General features: G+C 42.7%; 1 protein-coding gene across 1 annotated transcript in view; it reads left to right on the plus strand.

Annotated features, from left to right (window-relative positions):
* prmt3 (protein arginine methyltransferase 3) overlaps positions 1 to 23,463 on the plus strand; it is a 53,080-nt gene that overhangs the window by 6,976 nt on the left and 22,641 nt on the right. Inside the window, exons 10-12 of the mRNA XM_069705445.1 lie at positions 4,008 to 4,107; positions 14,506 to 14,584; positions 22,327 to 22,514. Of these exons, the coding sequence (XP_069561546.1) occupies positions 4,008 to 4,107; positions 14,506 to 14,584; positions 22,327 to 22,514 (367 nt within the window). The remainder of the gene's footprint in view (positions 1 to 4,007; positions 4,108 to 14,505; positions 14,585 to 22,326; positions 22,515 to 23,463) is intronic.

Consider the following 23,463-nt stretch of genomic DNA (forward strand, 5'->3'; position numbering starts at 1 on the left):
ACAAAAAACTTCTTCTGTAAATAATTATTTTACTCTTGTGATCAAAAACTCAACTCAAAGCTCAATTCTGTAAATAGTTTTCTAATTAATAATCAATTCAGCCATTTCTGATCAACACATCAATTTTAGACTTCAATGGAAAACGTACGGTTACTCTCCACTACTTTTGGTTCAAGCCCCGCCCACTTCCGGATGAAGCCCCGCCCCATCCGAGGACTGGTTCCGATCGTTTTTGTTGCTTTACCAGATACAGATAATGTCCCTACTAATTTTTGTCCCCTTTCTGCGTGCAGCAGCAGAGGATTGTGGGAGTTAGAGGTCTGCGTGACCTCCAGCTACCTTTTTTTATTTTAATTTTAATTTTTTTAATTTTATTTGTTGCACATGATTGACTTCAATAGAGCTGCTGTCAGTCGCGTGGCCGTAACATATAATTTACACCCCGCCGTCGGACTCGTTCACCTCCCGCCCCTCTCATCTTCCCCCCCCCGGCAGTCGCTGCAGTCCGAAAACTGCCTGAAGTCATCAGACAGACATGTAGATGAACCCCCTGCTGGTTCCTTTTTTTTAATACAGTCCACGGCCCAATCTCAGGTGCGACGTTGTTTGGAGTCCATTTACCGCCACCGGAGCCCCCCCTACCTGCGACCACCATCACGACCTCCCGCCTCTAAAGTGCGTTTTTTTTTTTTTTTTTTTTTTTGAGTTAGTGGGCCATTATGACAGCTATTATTGCCGTTATGTAAGAGAGTGTCGTATCAGCGAAACAACAGGGTTTGCTGAAAGAAAAGGACGTTTTAATTTTACAGCCCACTGGCTCGCTGTCGGGAGTGTGTGTGTGTGTGTGTGTGTGTGTGTGTGTGTGTGTGTGTGTGTGTGTGTGTGTGTGTGTGTGTGTGTGTGTGTGTGTTTTGTTGGCATGCCGGCTGCGTCTCAGGTTTTCACCAGCGGTGAAGATTCAGCGAAAAGAAAGATGTTTGTGATTCACCCACCACTTCAGCTCCTTTACACACACACACACACACACACATATATATATATACACACACACACACACACACACACACACACACACACACACACACACACACACACACACACACACACACACACACACACACACACACACACACACTGTGTGTGTGTGTGTGTGTGTGTGTGTGTGTGTGTGTGTGTGTGTGTGTGTGTGTGTCTGTCCTCGGTGTGTCCGCCACTTCCTCTCGATGTTAATATCAGGATTGTAATTACAGTGGCTCCTGTTGGTTGGGCAGCAGCATCCATCTCCTGTCTCCTCTCCGTGGCCAAAGTTTAAATGAAAAGCTCGATGTGACTTCCCTCCTTCACAGTCACTTCCTTAATGGATAATGCCTAAATACTTTTTTTTTTTTTTTTTTTTATTTTTAAATGGCTCGAATTGATGGATTTTCCGATAGAACGTTTTGCATCGTGACAACAAAGCGGAAAAACACGAGACGGTATCTCAACTTTCGGTTGGGGTATCATCTGAGGACCGATATTATCAGTTTGTGGATGTTTTATCAGCCAATATTTAACTTAATATTAAAGAATGCTGACCTGCCATTTTACCCTTTATTTGACCAAATAAAATTTTCATGGAAAATGATGTTCATTTAGATATTTTAGTTCATTGTTATTTATCTAACAATTCCTCTTCAAGTATTATAAACATATTTTGATTGTTTGATATTTTTTGGGGGGAAACAAATTTAAATGACAAATAATTTTTTTGTGATTTTGTGACGGATTTTCACAAAAAATTATGAATTGATATTACGAAGATCGAAATTAACCAAGATGCACCAAGTTAATTCAACACATTGGCCGACTGTATGCACAAAAAGTCCAGTCTCTTCCAACTTGACGTCTGTATGAAATGATTTTAGCACACAATAACATGTAATCACTTCCATTGATAATAAGCATTTAATTAGATCATTTAAATGTCAAGACCACATTTCCCACAAACTCCGTCACATCCGGTTTCTCTGCTTGTTCCGGTTTCCTCCCGAGTTTTATTTGGTGATGGAAAAAAAAAACCAGGAGTTATTTTTGTCAATAAAGTGAGTTTTCCCTGAAAGGACTTAATTTATGCCTTTGATACTTTCAGCACAGCTGCTGCTGCCGAAATTTTGAGCGGAAAAATAATCACGGGGATTTTAAAAAGAATATTACGGAATTCACTTGAATTTGAGTAAATTATTTGCTTTTGCAAAATCTCGATTTCCTGGAGGGGAATGACTAGAAAAGAACAATTATTTGCGAACTGGTTTGCAAAGATAAAACGTTCACTTGTGCGCACACACACACACACACACACACACACACACACACACACACACACACACACACACACACACACACACACACACACACACACAAACACTTACCTACAAAGCTGCACAGATACCGACTCTCTCCCCAGAGTCCTGACATTGTCCTCTAAATTACCCCAATAATGAGATTACAGTGTTCCCCTCCTTGTGAAAGGTGGGGGGAGGTGGTTGTGTGTGTGTGTGTGTGTGTGTGTGTGTGTGTGTGTGTGTGTGTGTGTGTGTGTGTGTGTGTGTGTGTGTGTGTGTGTGTGTGTGGTGGGGGGTGGATTCTGGGAGGAGGTGATAGCAGCGGTAGGAGAGCAGCTGAGAGAGGGGAGAGACAGTTCAAGATTAGGATCGCTGCTACAGAAATGCACTCTGGGCCGCTGTGAGTAATTGTTCTGTCCTCTGTAACATTAGCTGTCATGATAATGGAATATTCACAGAGATTGATACTCACGAACGGGCCGATCGGGAAAAAAGGGGAAGGGGATCATTTAAACGGCGGCCGCTGATCTTTACAGTCCTCACCTGAGCCCGACACACAGCGAGGCCCCCCAGTTACAGTTTCCTGCTTCTCGCATCCCCACATGAGTCTGGAATAAATAGTCAAGTTGAATTGAATTGGAAACACAACAGATGTTGACAAGTTTGGAAAATGCTCGAAAACTTAGGAAACTGATTGTTTAAACACATATCAATGAATTCTGCTACTTGTCCAGCACAAGGACTATATATAAAAGTTTTTTTGTAGCTTCCGGGTCAAAAAAAAAAAAAAACTGGGCCGATGTTGAAGTGCCCTTAAGCTGCAATACCACCGAGTGCCACTAGAGGTCGGCTCCAAAAAGCCTCCGACTCCATAGACTCCCATTCAACAGGTCACATAAAATCCTCAGTCAATAAAATTTCTCCACGAGTTATGTTGGTGTTGTGAGCTAAAGTCTCTCCTTCTTATTAGTTTCCTTAAAAAGTAAGTTTCAAAAAGCTGTGTTTTGGGGGGGGCGTGTCTGTTTGATTGACAGGCCTGTGGTGCAGTCAGGTTACAGCTATCGGTGGACGGGACGTAGTATCGCCGGGTTTCCAATCAGACCGAGTCTGATCCACCGCTCGCTCCTCCCCCATCTCGCCCAAATACGGTCACTTCCTGCTCCGAACTAGCAAAGATGGCGCCGGCCAAAATTTGAACTCGAGGCCTCATGACGGCCGTTCACAAACCAACGGGTGACGTCACTGCTGGTTGCCGCTTGGTCCAGCACAAAGTTATCGACTATGGGAGTGTATCACTGCCATAAGTCAACAGCATGCTTCTTCAGTTTGACAGCGTGGCTTCTTGTTTTCATGATCAAATATTGTAACATTCTCTCTCCAAAATCTCGACTGAAATCGGCCGCTGCTCGCTCGAGGACTTGCTCGGCACTCTTTCAAAACCGTACGTCTGTCAAATGGCAAATTAGGTGGCAGTATGTCAGCGTTGCCGCCACTAATTAGCCCCAAAAAAGATTTTCCTAATAATTTGTCATGATGTAATTGCCGTAATTGGGATGTAAAATGTTGCTCACCGAGGGCGAAACAACGAAGCCCACCCTCGAAACATTGGTTTGTTGATTGTTAGGTGAAGTAAAATAGATACGAGATGTGTTTCTAAATTCTCTGACTCTCGTGTGCTTCTTCCAGGGCCAACCAGCTGGAGGACAAGATCACTCTGATCAAAGGCCGCATCGAGGACATCAAGCTCCCCGTGGAGAAGGTGGACATCATCATCTCAGAATGGATGGTCAGTACATATTTACACACATAACACACATATATATATATATATATATATATATATATATATATATATATATATAACTCTCGACCTCGAGCCTCCGTGAATATCTAACCAGGAAAAGAGCAGTCTTCCTTCCCCCTGATGGCCATTTATCAGAGAGATCCTCCGCGGCGATACAGGCGGGACGGCCAAAGTTGAACGCACCGCCGAAGTCATCCCTAATTCATGAGCATCCCGTATCTGTCTCCCCTCCGCCTCCCCCATCCATCGCCAAACCCCAGGGTCACGAGCAGGGGTCGCCAGCCACAGTCTTCCCGTCCTTTCGTCGGGGGCGGAGGAGGATTTTTTTTTTTTTTTTTGGGGGGGGGGGGGTTGAAATTCGGCGGCTGACGTGCACGGTGGAGCAGTGAAGGATAGGGGGCGTAATCTCTGATGACACCGGCTCGGCGAGAGCTAATAAATCTAAGAATTCTCCAGTCGCTTCTCATCAGGCCGGCGATGGCAGACATTTCTCAGAGGGGCAGAGACTTCTAAGAGCTGCCCTCCGATCTGCCGGTATAAAAAGAAAAAAAAGCGACAGTTGTCACAGGAGTTGTGGCTTCCTGGGCCGGCGTAAATGGCTTCAGACTGTATTCACCTTTTAGTGGCTTCGTCTTATATGGAGGTCATGTCTTATTTATCTGAGTGATTCTGGACAGATCTGCGCTCTAGTGTGTAATTTTTCATTTACATTTTCTGTCATTTTCAAAATATGTCACCTAAGTCGCTGGTGCTATGTTTGAAGAGTTGTTTTTTTTTAAAGTCACATTTTTGGTTTTCTCATTGAATTTTTTTTTTAGCACTGCAACTTTAATTTCACCTCCGTTATTCCCGTCTCACTCGGTTTGTACAGCTCCCCTCCGCATTATATCCAAATAGCCTTATATTTAATTGTAGATATGAAAAAAAAATCATGTTAAAGCAAAAACAACACGCTGCATCTTTGGGATTATGATCAGGGGTTTAATAACTTCACCTGACGTGGCTTTAATGTGTTCCTCTGGTGTGTTTTTTTCTAACCCTGCTAAAAATGCACACTCTCACCTTCACACACACACACACACACACGCACACGCACACACCTTGTCCACTAACACAGACCGGGAGCTTGTTCAGGCCTACAACAGGGAATTATTCGAATTAGGTCAAAACAGGAGGGAGTTGTGTAACTAAGAATAGATTATCAAGCAGGTTTTCTTTTGTGCAGACAAGCTGAAAGCTTCATATCCCTTCCTGTTTTGGGAGGAATATAGGATTGATTAAATAAAAAGGGACAGCAGGAGGAAAATGATTGAATTTTGGAAGACAACAACTAAATACTGAGGAATTTTAATACAGTTAGGGCGAGGACACAAATATATAGCTTGCTGTCTTTTGTCACCCGACAGTGTAATTCATCTGAAATATGTAGAATTGATGGACCTAGAAATGTATGCTGTGTGGATAAAGACGGGGAATCTCGAATTTATTGCGAGAAAGGAAGCCATCACTCCTTTAAGAAAAAAAAGCAATAAAACAAAAAAAAACTACATTCATCTGTCATCATGTCCTACGGCCTTGAAAGTAGTGTCCAATTAGTGGAATAAAAAAATCTGTAGGGCTTCAGAAAATTATGAATTAAAAGAGTCGACTAAACTTTACTTTTTGTGACGCGTCTTAATCGAAGTTTTCATTAGCTGCTTAGTTGCAGTAAGAAAAGAAAATCTCAAATTCAATGGTACGGGTGATTAAGTTGCTGAAATCACCAGCAGCGTCGAGGTAAAACGAAAAATCAATTAAAGACCCGGTTCATGCACTTATTCAACGTGCGTCCCTCATCAAACTACAGCTAAAGACACTTAGTCTAAAACCTCTTCTTTTTATCACGTCAGGAGTTTATGAAAGAAAAAGTGTTATTTTCACTCTAGCATTTTAAATTGTGGTTTTATACAGACAACCTGTGATCATTAATGAAGGCTGAAGAGAAACAGAAGATTGTATCGCAGAAGTCCAGCTGTCGGAGGTGTTGGACCGAGCGTACAGACAGACAGTGGTTACAGGGCTGACAGACAGATGGGTGATGGATGTGGTGTATCTGTGGTGGTGGTGGTGGTGGGCAAAAGGGTGCGGGGAGGCGGATGGAGTTGGGAGGAGGTGGGGGGGGCAAATGAGTGTCTGTCTGCTGTGGCAGTGTTTTTGAGAGACTGCCTTCAGCGGCACCACTGTCATTTCATAACTCACAACATTGATCGCTGCTCTTTCTCCGCACGGCTAAAAAAACAACAAAAAAACAAAACAGTCCAGAGCAGATAAGCGACTGCGGAGCTGACGGGGAGGAGAGAAGCCGAGTTCCTCCGAAGGCTAAATAAAGGAGTGTCACTCCGAGATCAATCACAGATGACGGGCCTACTGGCTTGGTGGTGTTCAATGGCGCGGACGTACAAACGCGGACGAGACGGTAGGCCGTCGGAGGAGAGTTTAACAAACTTCGGTGACACGCTGGCGTCTTCCTAAATATTAAAGTCCTCAAATCCTGATCTGATTGGAAACCCGGCGATACTACGTCCCGCCCACTGATGGTGGAAACCCGACTGCACCACAGGCCTGTCAATCAAACAGACACGGCCCCCCAAAAACACAGCTTTTGCTTTTTCAGGCTTATTTTGTAATTATTGATGGTGTTGTTTTTCAGATGGACCGCCAGAAAACTAATAAGGAAGAGCGAGTTTAGCTGGCAAAACCGAAATAACAAAAAAATGCATTGACTTTTGAATGTAGTGAGAAGTTGAATGGGAGTCTATGGAGCCGGAGGCTTTTCGAAGCCAACCTTAAACCTACAAAAAAAAAAACTATGCAATAAAACTTTTTGTTTTGTTTGTGGTTCGTAGCCATTGACTGTATAAAAAAAGTGGACATAGCTTCCGAAGTGCCTTAAACTGCAATACCACCGAGTGCCACTAGGGGTCGGCTCCAAAAAGCCTCCGACTACTCCATAGACTCCCATTCAACTAGTCTCATAAAATTCTCAGTCAATAAAATCTCACCACGAGTTAGCTCGGTGTTGTTCGCTGAAGTCACTCCTTCTTATTAGTTTTCTGGAAATAATGTCATTAATTAGAAAATAAACTTCAAACATCCATGTTTTTGGGGGCGTGTCTGTTTGATTGACAGGCCTGTAGTTCATCAGTTTACAGCTGTCGGTGGGCGGGACGTAGTATCGCCGGGTTTCCAATCAGATTTGGTCAGATCCACCGCTCCAGTTGATGATGCACAAACCTGTTGACTTTTCCTTAAGAGAATACGTAATCTTTTCGTAATGCCGAATCTGTATAATATATCGTCTATTTGACAAGATTGTGAACAGAGGCGAAGGCCAAGCGTCCCCGAATAGCGAGCTTGTTGAGGTGTGTGGTAGCTCACCTTGGAGAAAAACTCTCCCAGAATGTCAAAGTGGTCTTCGGCAACACCGAACGTTCAGCCTGTCATTAAAATAAGCAAAGGACCCTGAACTAGAAAAAGTTTCAAAGAGCCCCATTAAACTTCTCTGCTGATGCCTTGAAGTACACATACTTTAACTGCTAAGCAGTATCACCTGCGCACACACACACACACACACACACACACAAAGTCTGAAATCCTTGTGTGCGGTAGGAGTTGTGAAGTCAAATTAATGGCAGCTCTTCCTCTTTAGCCTCATTATCAGTGCTGAGAGCCTCAGCTGCCCGGGAGAAGGCTGGTAGTCATCAGTCATCCTGTCCTTCAGTCTGACTGGCTGTCAGTCACAGACGCACACAACAAACACAACAAAAACACACGCACAGAGATCCAACAAAATGGATGCACGTGTACACACACACACACACACACACATGGAGCGATAGTGCCACAGGTGTGTTCAAGCTCTAATTAGGATTTATTGGCTGTACTTACTTCCCCAAGACCTTCAAACACTACAGGAAGCGGTGCCTGTATTAAAAAAAAAAACAACTTCTGGCGCATCCAACTCATCCCATTCCTTGTTATTTGACTGGATTTTTGGTGCTGTGGGGATTTTATAGCCAACAAATATTTTGATTTTTTTTTTTTTTGGACAGATTTTTACCAAAAAGTACCTAAACATATATATATATATATATATTTTTAAAGAAGCAGAGAAATTCAAATATGATTTTCGCCCAGTTTACATGTCCACACGGACCTAAAAGTCATTGTTCCTGCTGCAAAAAAAATACACTGACTCCTTTGGTTTACTGTAAATGATCCTCACAGCATAGATCATGGTCCAGTCAGGTGAAACAGAGTGACCAAGCTGTAAAATGACAAATTACAAATGACGCTGATGCATTTAAAATAGACCCGTCCATTGAAAGTAAAATTTGTAACCTTGTTAACATGTCCAGATGCAGGTTTTTTTTTTTTTTTTTTTTTTATAGGCTGGAAGATATATCATGAGTGACATAAGCAGTCGATAACATGGCTTTGAATTTTCACTTTGGAACCGCAGTGTAACAATGACAGTTAAAAAAACAACAGAGGTGCGTCATTTTCCTTTTATATATATATATTTTCCTTTTATATATATATATATATATATATATATATATATATATATATATATATACATGAGGCCTATGAAAATGTAAATCGATTGATTTTACTTTCAAACACTGAAAAATGTTTGAAGAGAGTTTTGTTTTAAGTATTTCTATTCATGCATCCATCATGAAGCTCTCACATCACATAAGCTTGTATTTTTTAATAAATGTGTCGATCAGCAAGTCACAGAGTTGCATACCAGTACACCAACCCGTTTAAAATCTTTTTTTTTTTCTTTTGTACCTAGTGAAGCGTAAGCATATGGCCACTAAACCCACTACACAGTTCAATACATTGATTTATACTGCATGTATCCAAAATGCAACAAAGGAAAAGAGCATCTCCTCTCTGGTTTGCATACTCAACCTGACGACCTGATGTATCCCTGAAACAGACATCCTCATAAACCCAAACCCATCATCCTGTATCGCTCAGGTGACATTGTCTTTGTGGAGAGAAATGGCCTATTTGTTCCCTTGAAATGATGAATTTATTCACGGCCTGTGAATGCTTGGACACCGGCAAATACACCTTTATTAGGATTTTTATAGCATATGTGTAAATTCACAGCTATAACTTTTTATATCGCGGAAGCAAAGGTTCCACAAAGGCAAACATTTTTACTTCATGCTGCTGCCTTCGACTTTGACCTTAAAACCAAATTAGTTTTCATAGGTGCCTTTCCCAAAATCAACAGTCATGTATTGGGAGATGATACGTGCATTAAATATCTGGTGTATCTTGAAATGGTTCATATGAATCCAATCACAAGAATCGAAATTTTCCACAGATCTCTCACGAGTATACACGTGAACTTCAATGCTGTAGACGAGGAAGTCGATGCCGTTAAAACTCCGACGGTACGCCGGTGGGTCGTCCGAACGTTATGTGGCTAAAAGGTTGATTTGGGGATTTTCAGATTATTCAAGTGAAGATCGATCTGAATCTGAAACTGATTTTTTTTTTTTAAAGCCAGCCCCGTCAGGTTCTACAGGCAGTTAGTAGCTGCTATGAGAGGAGAACTTCCATCATGTCAGCAGGAGATTTAATGACAATCACAATAGCATGTTCAGTAAACAGCTGTCAGACCACCACTAAACAAACAGTCGGCTACAGTACTGACGTAACGCCCTTATAAAGTCTCACTGTCCAACAACGATCCATCAGAATCTGATCTGGTTATGTCAGCAAAGTAAATCCAATCCATTAAAGTATTTCATCCAAAAACAAGTTATTACATCTGTACACGATCTGCTGTGTAATACACACGATCTGCTGTTGTATCATTTGAAACTTCATTTTCTACACAGCAGTAAAGTCAGGCAGCGTCACTGCTGGTTTGATTGACATCTCACTGAGCCAACAGGAGCTTCCATATACTGTCCCGGGCCTACAAAAGCCAACCAGAGTCTGTATCGATTGAAAGGTGTCAGATTCAGCCAGTGGGAAGTTACATTGGCGATGATTGACGCTCTGAATACCCAATGACATTCTTAACACCAGTATATGTTGCTTCTGTGGGCGGGGCTTATACCAGAAAGAAAGAGTATCTTGTTGTTGTGAGGACTTATGGTTGTTGTTGTTGTTGAATAAAAGGTTTGGGGTTTATTGTTAATGTAAATAATAATCTTTTTTCAATAATGGACTATAATAGACGGTTCCTCGTACAATTTACACAATCAGTTGTCTGAGATCCTGTTTCATATCCAAGAAAATTTGGTATTGTAACTGAAATATCCCCAACAGAATCGATACCGTATCGCCTTTCTAGTCTTGTACTACACAATAGAAAACCCCCAGAAATGTATCATGACCTAAAATGATGTGCATATTTAATTGAAATATTTTACTCGCTGTGGAAAATCTGTGACCATCTTCCAAGACCTCGTAATTGATTCCAGAAGAGCCTCGGCTTCTCATAACCTTGTAGCTGTACGGCAAATTACTTTCTTACATTATCTTTCCCTTCCATCTCTTCCATTTGCATGGAAATTATGCTGATGCCGAAACCTGCGCGTTGTACCCTCGCGACGCTTTAACGCTCTAAAATGTATTGCGGGGATGTGTGCGGGGTACGTTTATGCTAATGTGGCGTCACCTGACCTTAGACCGGTTTAGAGGCTTGTTGACAGAAAGGTGCTTCCTTCAGTATCCAGTGAAGCGTGGAAGTATAGACCCTCCCCCCTCCCCCCTCTCTCCACACACACACACACACACACACACACACACACACACACACACACACACACACACACACACACACACACACATTCATGCATGTACACCATCTCCTTTTATTTTGCCTCGGCCCTCCCGGGACTGGAAGTGATGATGATCTGCAGTAATTGAGGAAGACGTGTGTTGAATGCAGGAGGAGGAGGAGGAGGAGTGTGGGGTGGGGGGAATATGAGGTACTAGAGGGGGGGGGGGGTATAAACTGCTGATGCAGAATTTGTACCAAAGTGCCTCTCGGTACCTGTAATTGACAGCCAATCAGTTTCCCCAAGAGGTGACGGACACAGAAATCTGTAGATTGTGGCGCACCAAATTCTTTTATTTATTTTTTTCCCCCTCAATTCTGCCTCCAGTAACTAAAGACAGGGAAGCATCGCGGCAGTAATTTCCCTCTATAAAAATTCGTACAGAATACTCATTACGAGATGATGCTAAATCAGGGAAAACGGCCCCCCCCCAAAAAAAAAAAATCTGGACAAAAGTAACACAGATGTAAAAGTGTGTTTGCCTTTGTGCGCTGGTGCATATGTAGATGTGTGCGTGAGCGCTGGCCCTCTCAGGGGAATGTGTTTTATATGCTAATTTTGTTAATGTGTATTAGCTGCTCCAGCCCATTCTCATTAGATTTTCATTAGTCTCTTTTTATGGAAATGCACAGCGACTGTATAGTGCCGAGAGTCTCACCACGCCGGGGCTGCCTGACGGACACGGGAGCCGCTTCCTCGCCACCGAGCCCCGTGGACACATTAGATCGATTTGTGGAAATGGTAAAAAAAAAAAAAACAAAAAAAAAAGTTGCTAAATCAGTCGGCTTTTTTTTTTTTTTTTTTTTTTTACAGAGATGTAATCTTGTTTTTCTTGACGCAAGTCAATAAAGGTAAAGCGAAGAAAAAAAAAAGTGAAAGTGAGGCAGATAAAGTCTTCCTTGGTGCAGTTTTCTCTCGACAACCTTGTACACCAGGTCGATCGCTCTTTTCTGATTCTCTGGTATTTGATCAAACCACCGCGTCAGCGGCAGATACGTGACGCTACAGAGTGATGCGGAGATTGGGACGACATTCATTTTGTTTCTTTAATCTGAAAATGGTGTGAATCTCATCTGCGTCCAATACGGAGGTGGTCGTGAACCTTTTTAGCCAAGCTCATAATGTGAAACAACAAGAATAATTATTTTCCAAAACACCCAAAGTTGCCGTATGTATGTTTGAAATGTGCATACATATGAACTAATATATATATATATATATATATATATTTACAGAGTTACCTCCCCTGCCAGAAAACATCAAGGGGTTAAACATCTTTACGCTGCCCAGGAGCATTTTATTTACTTTTTTAATGTAGGGTTATGGTAACATTCGGTTGACACCGGCTGACCTTTTGTCTTGTTGAAGGTCCAACTTCCAAACACCTCTCCTGGTGTACATAAGAGGTGTAATGAAAGCTGGGCACTTTTTCCACCATCCGATCTCGATGGGACGTTAGGGATGACGCGCTCTCGCTGTCGGCGCAGGATAACGTGCAGCACTCACAAGTGACAACGTGTTCATTTACATTGCAGATGTATAAATTAGGGGGATTGTGGCACAAACCTCATCGATGATAAAAGTAAGGTTGTGACTCTGCTTTCAGCCATCTCTCTCTCTCTCTCTCTCTCTCTCTCCCTCTCTCTCTCTCTCTCTCTCTCTTATATCCTCTTTCCTTCAAGTGAAGCAGCGTCCCGTGAAATTGGGCTCTAAATTACGAGACCGGCGTACTCTCTGCGAGTTTTTTTTTTTTTTTTTTTGTGCTTTTTAAACGACCCGTCTCTGCCGCTAAGGACGCCGGCCGGCGGGCGGAGATCCGTGGGATCTTGACTTTGGTTTCGGAGAGCCGGTCCGGCGTCGAGTTGATAAACCCCGGAGAATGTTCCCCCTCCTTTTATCACCTTGACGAGGATGAGGGCCGTTACTATCGGCTCTTCATCGCTGTCATCATTATCAGCTCGGGCCTATGTGACAGAGATGGTGACGATGTTGGGAGTCAAGAGTTATAAATCAGAGCTGCCTCCCCCCCCCCCCCCCACACACACACACACACACTGTTTGCCTTGCTCTCCTCTCCCATCCCCAATAAAAGCTTGTCTTTATTTGAATAATAAGGCTCTTATCTCGCTGAGTTACCTTTTCTGCCGGCTGCTGCATTCCCCTCAATATCCCCTCTTCCTCCTCTCCACTTTGTCTTTAATCATATATACCCCCCCCCCTCACCCCGTTGGGTTTTTATCTGCTGTCCCAGCCCTCACATCTCCTTGTCCCCTCTTTCCCCTCCAACTGAAGAGAAAGTGGAGATATTGGCTCCTAAAATCTAACTCCGGCCATTTTTCTTTCTTTCTTTCTTTCTTTCTTTCTTTCTTTCTTTCTTTCTTTCTTTCTTTCTTTCTTTCTTTCTTCTGTCTGTCTGTCTTTCCTTCTGTCTGTCTTTCTTTCCTTCTGTTTCTTTCTTTCTTTCTTTCTTTCTTTCTTTCTTTCTTTCTTTCTTTCTTTCTTTCTTTCTTTCTTTCTTTCTTTCTTTCTTTCTTTCTTTCTTTCTTTCATCTGTCTGTCCTTCTGTCTGTCTTTCTTTCCTTCTGTCTCGCTTTCTTTCTTTCTGTCTCTCTCTCTTTCTCTCTTTCTTTCTTTCTGTCTCTCTTTCTTTCTCTCTCTCTGGGTTGGGTCCAGCTCCGTGGGATCTTATTGATTTCTTGTCATTGCCCTGATAAAGGCCGATCCTTCCATAGTTCCACTATGAACCCATCCGGTCACGAAAAAAGACCAGAAACATAGATTTGCAATGAAAAATGTGTCTGTGTGCTTTTAATATTTCCTCTTCCCCTCAGTTTTGATAAAAAAATTTAAAAAAAAAAGACATCTGAAAGCAGTGGTGGGTGTTTTCACTCCTGAAGCAGTTCGTCAGCGTTGTCACAGCTTTCAAAAGACCGATATGGGTCATCAAGTTACGCGTAACCGATTTCGCTCCACCTCCTCGTCCCAGCTGGAGATATGCCCCCCCCCCTCCATCCGCCCATATGTCAGAACCTGCCCGAACATACTGCCCGCAAATAACATATTGAAGGAGCCGGCGTCGTAGAACGGCGCTTCTCTGATTGGTCGATCTGCCAGCAGGTAGAAAAAAAAAAGTCATTCGTCAGCAGTATGAGCCACTCAGGTCGAAGCCAACAAGATGTGGACAGAACTCAATTTCGGCATTAATGGAATAATACCACGGTTAATGTGCCGTCTGCTGGAGCAGAACACGAGGTCGGCCCAGGGTCAAACCTTTGGAGGCCGGGTGGCAGAACCACGTGGGCTGATTCACAGTCATGGTCGATTCAGATTCCCACCACAGTAATGTTGAATTAAAAAATAATTTTATCGTGTTGCCAACATGCTTTTATTAGTTTAACATTTAAAAAAAAAAAAAAAAAATGTAAATACATGAGTGTGAATGACAAACTATGTTTTGTCAGTAAAGCTTTTTTTTTTTTTTTTAAACAATATCTTGGGATAGTAATGTGTGTTTCTTTCCTCCCAGGGTTACTTGCTGCTGTTTGAGTCCATGTTGGACTCGGTCCTGTACGCCAGAGACCTCTATTTGGCTGACGGTGGCTCAGGTAGGTCACGCTGTTCTCTCTTTTTAAGTCTTCACTACAAAATTGTGGCGGCGCGAAGTAGTTACATCAGAATCTGAGTGTTTGTATTGACCAAAAACAAATTTCAAAGTGTAGAATTAAATGCAACAAGGGCCACAAAATACTTTCAAATTATAAAAGAACATAAAACAAGCAAACAAAATAATAAACAACCAACATTAAAGCATCAGCGTTAAAATAATAAAGGATCATAGACCTATGGAAGCATCACTCAGGGATGGTTCAGGGTCAACTGAGCCAGATAACATTTATCAAATGGAAAAGTTTGAAGTCTAATCTTATAAATAGCGAGGATGTCTGCAACCCAAACCTAAAGTGGGAACTGGTTCCACATGAGAGGATCCTGACAGCTGCTTTTGGAAACTCCAGGAACCATAAAGCCTGCAGTCTGAGAGCAAAGAACTCTATTAGGATGCTATTCGGAGGAGCATCAGATTAAAATGATGATTTATTTAAGAAATGGCAATTGATTTTTTTTTTTATATATATATAGTAATAATAATATTAAAACATGTATTTGTAAATCACCTTTCTTACAAGGAATGCAGCTCAAAGTGTTTTACAGCAAAAAAAAAAAAATGACATGGCGTGTTTCACAAAACAAAACAGACATCAAGAAACATAAAAACCTGTGAAACTATCATTTAAAAATATAAAACAAGACCAAATGACACAAAGCTCTTTTGATATGTGGTTAAAGTAAAGGTATAAATACAATTTCAGTCATTATCAAGATCAACACCTAAATAATCATAATAGTCAGAATAAACATACCTTTTAGACTGATACTGCGTAAGAATACTTTAGTAGTTCGAGCACATAGACGGTGGTTTTATTTTTGCTTTAAATGCTGTTTTACAGTGGGTACGGAAAGTATTCAGACCCCTTTACATTTTTCACTCTTTGTTTCATTGCAGCCATTTGCTAAAATCAAAAAAGTTCATTTTATTTCTCATTAATGTACACTCAGCACCCCATCTTGACAGAAAAAAACAGAAATGTAGAAATTTGTGCAAATTTATTAAAAAAGAAAAACTGAAATATCACATGGTCATAAGTATTCAGACCCTTTGCTGTGACACTCATATTTAACTCACATGCTGTCCATTTCTTCTGATCCTCCTTGAGATGGTTCTACTCCTTCATTGGAGTCCAGCTGTGTTTAATTAAACTGATTGGACTTGATTAGGAAAGGCACACACCTGTCTATATAAGACCTTACAGCTCACAGTGCATGTCAGAGCAAATGAGAATCATGAGGTCGAAGGAACTGTCCAAGGAGCTCAGAGACAGAATTGTGGCAAGGCACAGATCTGGCCAAGGTTACACAATAATTTCTGCAGCACTCAAGGTTCCTAAGAGCACAGTGGCCTCCATAATCCTTAAATGGAAGAAGTTTGGGACGACCAGAACTCTTCCTAGACCTGGCCGTCCAGCCAAACTGAGCAATCGTGGGAGAAGAGCCTTGGTGAGAGAGGTAAAGAAGAACCCAAAGATCACTGTGGCTGAGCTCCAGAGATGCAGTAGGGAGATGGGAGAAAGTTCCACAAAGTCAACTATCACTGCAGCCCTCCACCAGTCGGGGCTTTATGGCAGAGTGGCCCGACGGAAGCCTCTCCTCAGTGTAAGACATATGAAAGCCCGCATAGAGTTTGCCAAAAAACACATGAAGGACTCCCAGACTATGAGAAATAAGATTCTCTGGTCTGATGAGACCAAGATTGAACTTTTTGGCGTTAATTCTAAGCGGTATGTGTGGAGAAAACCAGGCACTGCTCATCACCTGCCCAATACAATCCCAACAGTGAAACATGGTGGTGGCAGCATCATGCTATGGGGGTGTTTTTCAGCTGCAGGGACAGGACGACTGGTTGCAATTGAAGGAAAGATGAATGCGGCCAAGTACAGAGATATCCTGGAAGAAAACCTCTTCCAGAGTGCTCTGGACCTCAGACTGGGCCGAAGGTTCACCTTCCAACAAGACAATGACCCTAAGCACACAGCTAAAATAACAAAGGAGTGGCTTCGGAACAACTCTGTGACCATTCTTGACTGGCCCAGCCGGAGCCCTGACCTAAACCCAATTGAGCATCTCTGGAGAGACCTGAAAATGTCTGTCCACCAACGTTCACCATCCAACCTGACGGAACTGGAGAGGATCTGCAAGGAAGAATGGCAGAGGATCCCCAAATCCAGGTGTGAAAAGCTTGTTGCATCATTCCCAAGAAGACTCATGGCTGTACAAGCTCAAAAAGGTGCTTCTACTCAATACTGAGCAAAGGGTCTGAATACTTATGACCATGTGATATTTCAGTTTTTCTTTTTTAATAAATTTGCACAAATTTCTACATTTCTGTTTTTTTCTGTCAAGATGGGGTGCTGAGTGTACATTAATGAGAAATAAAATGAACTTTTTGATTTTAGCAAATGGCTGCAATGAAACAAAGAGTGAAAAATGTAAAGGGGTCTGAATACTTTCCGTACCCACTGTACCTGAACAGTGGTCAAACCTTCCGTGTCCTCCGTCTGCAGGGAGAATCTGTTCACACCTGTCGTCCGCGGTTTTTACGAGACATTCAGGAACCATTGGTTTTAGGTTTTAGTGCGTTTCTCACTGGATTTGTCAAATTGTACACACGAATGCCTTCATCTTGTTTTTCTTCACGGTTCAGCCTTTCTAATCTGGTGTTTTTTTTGAAGGGGGATCAGTTCAACAGTTCACCTGACACGCTGCTGGTTTAAGCACCAAGGTGTCTCCCGTGTGGCCGGCCTGAAGGATGGGCAAACAGCGCAACCACATCGGTCGAGTTTTGGGTTTCTGTATTTTCTCTCTTCTCCCCGCTCACTGGAAAAATCGGCAGTGTCGGTTTGAGAAAATATATTTTTGAACACGATGTTTGAGTGTAAAAATATGACATCCTGATGTGCACAAAAAGATGATGGCCTGACACGTATGGAAAAGACCTTCTTCTTCCTGGGTCATCCCGTCTCCGCTACAGACCAGATTTAATGACTTGTACCAAATGTGACCCAGCTCAGGTTCCACCACGCTGCCTTTAGTGGCTCCTTGGGACACGAGAGAGAGGTCACACACACACACACACACACACACACACACACACACACACACACACACACACACACACACACACACACACACACACACACACACACACACACACACACACACACACACACACAGCGAATGGCAGCACCTACAGAGACAGATGTGTTAGTGAGGCAGGTTGGACAGGTGATGCTGTGACCTGAGAGAGGCAGAAAAGTTGCAGGTCAGATGACGCCGTATTGTTCGTCATGAGCCTTTAACCCTGACGGTCCCAACGCGGCTCGCTGTCACTGGATAGCCCCCCCACCACCACCACCACCTCCTCACACACACACACACACACACACACACCAAGTCAGATGAAAACACTTGAAAATAAAAAAAAAAATTCAATCAAATCTTGGCAGCACCTCAAGGCCCTAAAATAATGTCTCTATATTTCAGGGTATTTCTAGCGATAAAGATATCCTTGACAAAAGACTGAAAAATATTTCACCTCTTTTTGAGGTCTAATATCTAATTACTAATGTTTTTTTTTTTTTTTTTTTTTTTTTTAGAGGAACCGCTGGGAAACTAATAAGAAAGGAGCGACTTTAGCGAATGACACCATACGGACTTGAGGAAAGGATTTATTGACTTTGTATTTCATGAGGGAAGTTGAATGGGAGTCTAAGGAGCCGGAGGCTTTTTGAAAACGACCCCCTAGTGGCCCCTCGGTGGTATTGCACTTAATGGCACTTCTGCATTTTCCTCGCTTGCCAGACCTGGACGCTATGTCCACTTTTTTTTTTATATATATACAGTCTTATGTTTTGGAGCTTGTCTCAAAGTTTCAAATTGAGGTCAGTAGGAGATTCATAATATTGCTAATCTGATTATTATCTGCATTGAAGTCAGTTACCTGTGTTCGTCTTATGAATGAAGACTCTTCCGTGCGCAGGGCGGCATTTTGTGCAAATCTGTCGCAATAGGTTCGTCGACCTCTCCCCCCTTAAGTTTGTTTTCAGGTTGTTGTTGTTGTTTTTCTAGTGTGTGTGCCGAGTTGTCGTCCGGCCGCTGCCGCACACTGCTGCTGTATGTGTGTTTAAGCTACATTAGAAGAGAGTTACAGCAGCTCCCTCATTCTCTCCACTACATTAACCTCCCCTTCATCCTTAAATGTGTCCCTGCATGCCTGGCACACAGCACAGTGGCCATGGTGGGGAGGGGAGGTCTGTTTTGGTGCTGTGCCCCCCTCCTCTCCCACACCGTCTTTCCCTCTTTCACAGCCGACCAATAGGGGGGGACGGAGAGAGCCAGGAGAAGAGGGTGAGGCTTGGGTGGGGGGGTGGAGGGGGTGGGGGGTGGGGATGACAAACGGGCTGTGACCAGTGAGACGAGAAGGACGCAGATGTCAAAGCCATGAATCTGGGGACGCCCGTGTACCCCTCCTCCCCCCCCGACCCCCCTCGCCTGTCCGGCTCTCCGTCTCCATTTCTTCTTCGTCAGTCTCTCAGACAGCCCCCCCCCCCCCCTCCAGATTCCACCCAATCAGAAGGCCTCCTCTTTCACCTGGCCCTCGTAATTACTCACTCGGTTCGGGAATCGGGAGTAAAAATGAAGCTACTCATCTGCCGTGCAACGTGTGTGTGTGTGTGTGTGTGTGTGTGTGTGTGTGTGTGTGTGTGTGTGTGTGTGCGTGTGTGTGTGTGTGTGTGTGTGTGTGTGTGTGTGTGTGTGCGCGTGTGTGTTTGTGCGCAGTCATCAGGTGCGCTGACGCTCACGGTGTCACAGGCAGGCTTCGGCTAATAATGAGAGGATCATGAATTTAGAGAGCTGTCGCCATCCATTCACACGTTTTACGTCCCGATGTGTCGGAGCTCACGTGAGACGGAGCAAAAACACACATATCAGAGAAAGTAAGATCGAATGTGCACATCTGGACAGGCTTGTAGTTTTAAATGGATAAAAAGTGGCTGTAAAAAAAAAAAAAAAAAGTAAAAGTTTGGAATATGTTCAATTTACAACAACAGTCAGAGGAAGGTTTGTTTTCCTTTGTCCCTCGCGTTCCCCCTTTTTCTTCCTCATATTAAGTACCTTATAAAGTTTGTTTTGAATATCGCTATATAGATAGTTTCATTTGGTTTTTATGGAAGAAAAAGTATCAAAGCACTCGTAGAGACTTTTTAAACCAGTCATAACCAGTTTCCCTGTTACACGTACGATCTTTTAAACATTTGACCAAACTATGGACAACTATAACTAAAATATACGGACGGAAGATTAAAGGGAAAAACAAGTGATCACCTTTTTCCTACGATGAAACATTCCTGATCTGATGAGCAGTTAACGCCCCTCATGACTGCATCCTAAACTGTAGTTGAAGCCCGAGGCCTCAGTGTCGGCTAATGTTGCTTCACAGCGGGAATACCAACGGCCTCCAGCGTCCCGGCTCCCGACTTAATCGCCAAGCGTATTAACCGTACGGAGGAATTTATTCAGATGTGAAAACACGATGACAAGACATTAAGGCTCATGTTTAATGCTCATTTCGAGATATGGATAATTCCTTCGATGGATGGTGTTATGTAATCTGAGCAGCGCAGTAATCGCTGGTTGGAAAGAAAAAAAAAAAAGAAAAAGGTTGGAAAAATGAAACTATAAACACAGTTCCCCACTGACGGAGTAACATCTTCCATCTTTGAGGAAAATCGTTTTTCGGGAGGCTGCAGGTTCAGCCAGCGGTGGTGGGGGGGAGGGGGGGAGGGGTGTTACAAGCTTAGATGACCAAAAATAAACTTTAGTACATTTCAGAGAGAAATATTTGTACTCCACTATACATTTAGTTGGCAACTTAAGTTGCTTTTAAGATGAAGATTTGTCCCAATGACTTTCATAACAGGCGGTTTAAAAAAAAAAAAGAAGTCCAACACATTGTTAAAGTTTAAAACCAGTGGTTTCCAACCTTTTCGCCTTCTGACGTCCCACAACGAACAGCGTGCACTTAAGCTCGTACTTTTAGATTCGTCCGAGTGGTTAACGGCGCCACCAAATACGCATGTTACCCGCTACACTGGTTTCATTTCAATAAATGTTCAAACGATTCAACGTCTCGCCAAAAATCAAAGATCGGAGAAAAAAAAAAAAAAATCCCAAAACGGAAAACAGATTTGCGTTTTTTTTTTTCTTCTTTCCTCTCCCAGGAATTATCTGACAACCCCTCAGATGTCGCCGCTGTCCCTGTTTATGAAACTGTATATAAAGTAGTTCGAACTCGCGCCACCTCCAGCAGCTACACGCTGATCCTACTTCATTAATAATCTAACAAATGTTATATAGAATCATTAATTAGTCTGAGGGATGAAACTAGTCCTGAAGTGTTAATACACACTTTTGTACTTTCACTTAATTAAGGTTTTCCATGCGGGACTTTTACTTAAATGGGAGTATTTTTTTTCTATAGTGCAATGTGAACCAGGTCTTGACACCGAGAATCGGGCCTCGACTTCACTGATGCTCTTGCACTTGAAATTGAGAATGGGAGTAAATCTCTACGGCTTAACTTCTAAAATTTCATGGAAAACATTCTCTGAGGAGCGAAGTACTCGTAAGTCAGTAAATCACAGAATTAAAATGGGACGTTCGTCGGTGCGCCTACGTGGTTTTGCCTAGCGGTCCACACATTAGCCGTTTAATGTACCGAGTATAAAGTAAGAAAGTCCCAAGTATGAAAGTAGGACAAAGTGGTCATCAGGCCACGTACATGTGATGGATACCGTCATTACAGCGGCTTCACGAAATGGATGCAAAACTCCACACCCACAAGACGTCGAGGTGTCTCTGATTAAATCTGTCGAATGGTTTTGTAGGCCGTTAAATTTGTTGATATTAAGGACGTCTCATCACCGAGAGTAGATGTTTATGGGAGCAGAATTCCCCTCCCTTTTCGCTTTAGTTATGATTAATGATCTTTTTGTTGGAGTAAAATAAATCCCTGAAGGGGACACACTCGTTGCCGTTTGGGCGGTTCTGCAGTAGTTCAGTACACTGAGACTGGATTTTGCGAGGCGGTGACCTTCACACCGGCGGACAGCGAAACAAATATTTGGTGCTCTCGTTTCTTTTTGTTTGAATAGTGGCGTCGTTTGGAAATTTGAGCAACAATTCGGTTCAATTTGAGTGCACTGTCAACTGGACTTGTGTCATAGACTGTTTAAGATGCTTTTTTTGGTTGTTGTTGTTGTTTTTTGTTCCTTTTCTGATGTGATGTGATGGTTTACCTTTTGGGTGGAATCAGCCAATCGGGAAGGTAAAAGAGAATTTAGTCGGTAAGCAAAGCCGATTCATCACTCTGTTACGAAGTGAAACACGACTTTCTATGCTCAAACTGGTCTATTTACTAGTTTTTCATACATGTATGAGGGTGCCATCAAATAGTTTCTAGACTGTGCCCATAATAACCCTTCAAAAAGTAGTTCCCCGGTGCAGCGATAGACGGCTCCCGGTGTTCCTGCCACACTTATAACGCTCTCTGGAACTCCCAGTTTCTAACCGCGTCGGGCTTCATCTGCAATTCAAGTTAAAAACAAAAAAAAAAATGTCCACGGTGTCAAAACAGCAGCCTTTTCACCTTCAAACTTCTCTCGTTTCTCCACAGTGTACCCAGACCTCTGCAACATCAGCCTGGCAGCTGTGGGAGACGCACAGAAGCACCAAGACCACATTGCATTCTGGGATGACGTGTACGGCTTCAACATGGCGTGCATGAAGAAGGCCGTGGTCCCCGAGGCCGTGGTGGAAGTGGTGAACGCGGACTCGCTCATCTCTGAACCAACGGTCATACAGGTAAACATTCGGCCAAGAGAGCAACTCGTCTCTATAATTTTATGTATTTCTAGGTTGTTCCGGCTGGACGTACTACGGATTCTTAAAAGTGGAAGATGTGAATATGCTTCGCAGTAAAATATTTTTACCCAGGGAGCCAGATTTGTAGTTCAGATGTGTTTTTATATTTTCAATGCGATAGAATTAAAGAAAAAATAAATATAAATTGCAAAACTCAATACTGAAAGCCAGGTTAAAGTTTTATGAACGGGCAAACCGATCGACGAAAACAAATTCTTTTGATTTTTTGACTTTTAATCCCAAACACGTTAAGAGTGCACGGACTCAATATCAAGTCGGTCCGACAAAATCTGTAGGTGGAGTTCGTTAAAGTACAACGTGTGAATCGCCAGAAATGGCGACTAAATTCAAAATGCATGAGTCTCCGCATGCACATTGGTCACATGGCATGCAAACCACCGCTACCGATAAATCCTCAAGCTGCAGGAGAAAATGTAGCACGTCTTTAATTTTTTCTTTTTTTTCTTTTCTTTTTTTATGTAAACAGCTTAAGGTGTTGTTTTAAAGGTAAAAGCTGAAATTATTTCATTAAAGGGTGATTTATTTATTTTTTACTTTCCAAAATGCACCGAATTTTGCACAGCACCTGTTGATTATAGATGACCTCTAAATAACATTGGTTGATGAACTAAAGATGAGAAACAAGTATCAAAAGTTTCCCTCCAAATTAAACAAGCACTCCGGGTGTCAATGACACCCGACTACCTGATATCTGATAACCGAACAGCTGTATCGGACGGATATGTTGGTTAACCAATAGATCAGTCAGGTCCTGTGTGTGTGTGTGTGTGTGTGTGTGTGTGTGTGTGTGTGTGTGTGTGTGTGTGTGTGTGTGTGTGTGTGTGTGTGTGTGTGTGTGTGTGTGTATTCAGCTGAAACACACACACAC

Source organism: Brachyistius frenatus, unplaced genomic scaffold (genome assembly GCF_029030835.1).
Source record: "Brachyistius frenatus isolate BFR_SWC_R1_liver_20210118 unplaced genomic scaffold, ASM2903083v1 Contig_56, whole genome shotgun sequence".
NCBI classification, from domain to species: Eukaryota; Metazoa; Chordata; class Actinopteri; family Embiotocidae; genus Brachyistius; species Brachyistius frenatus.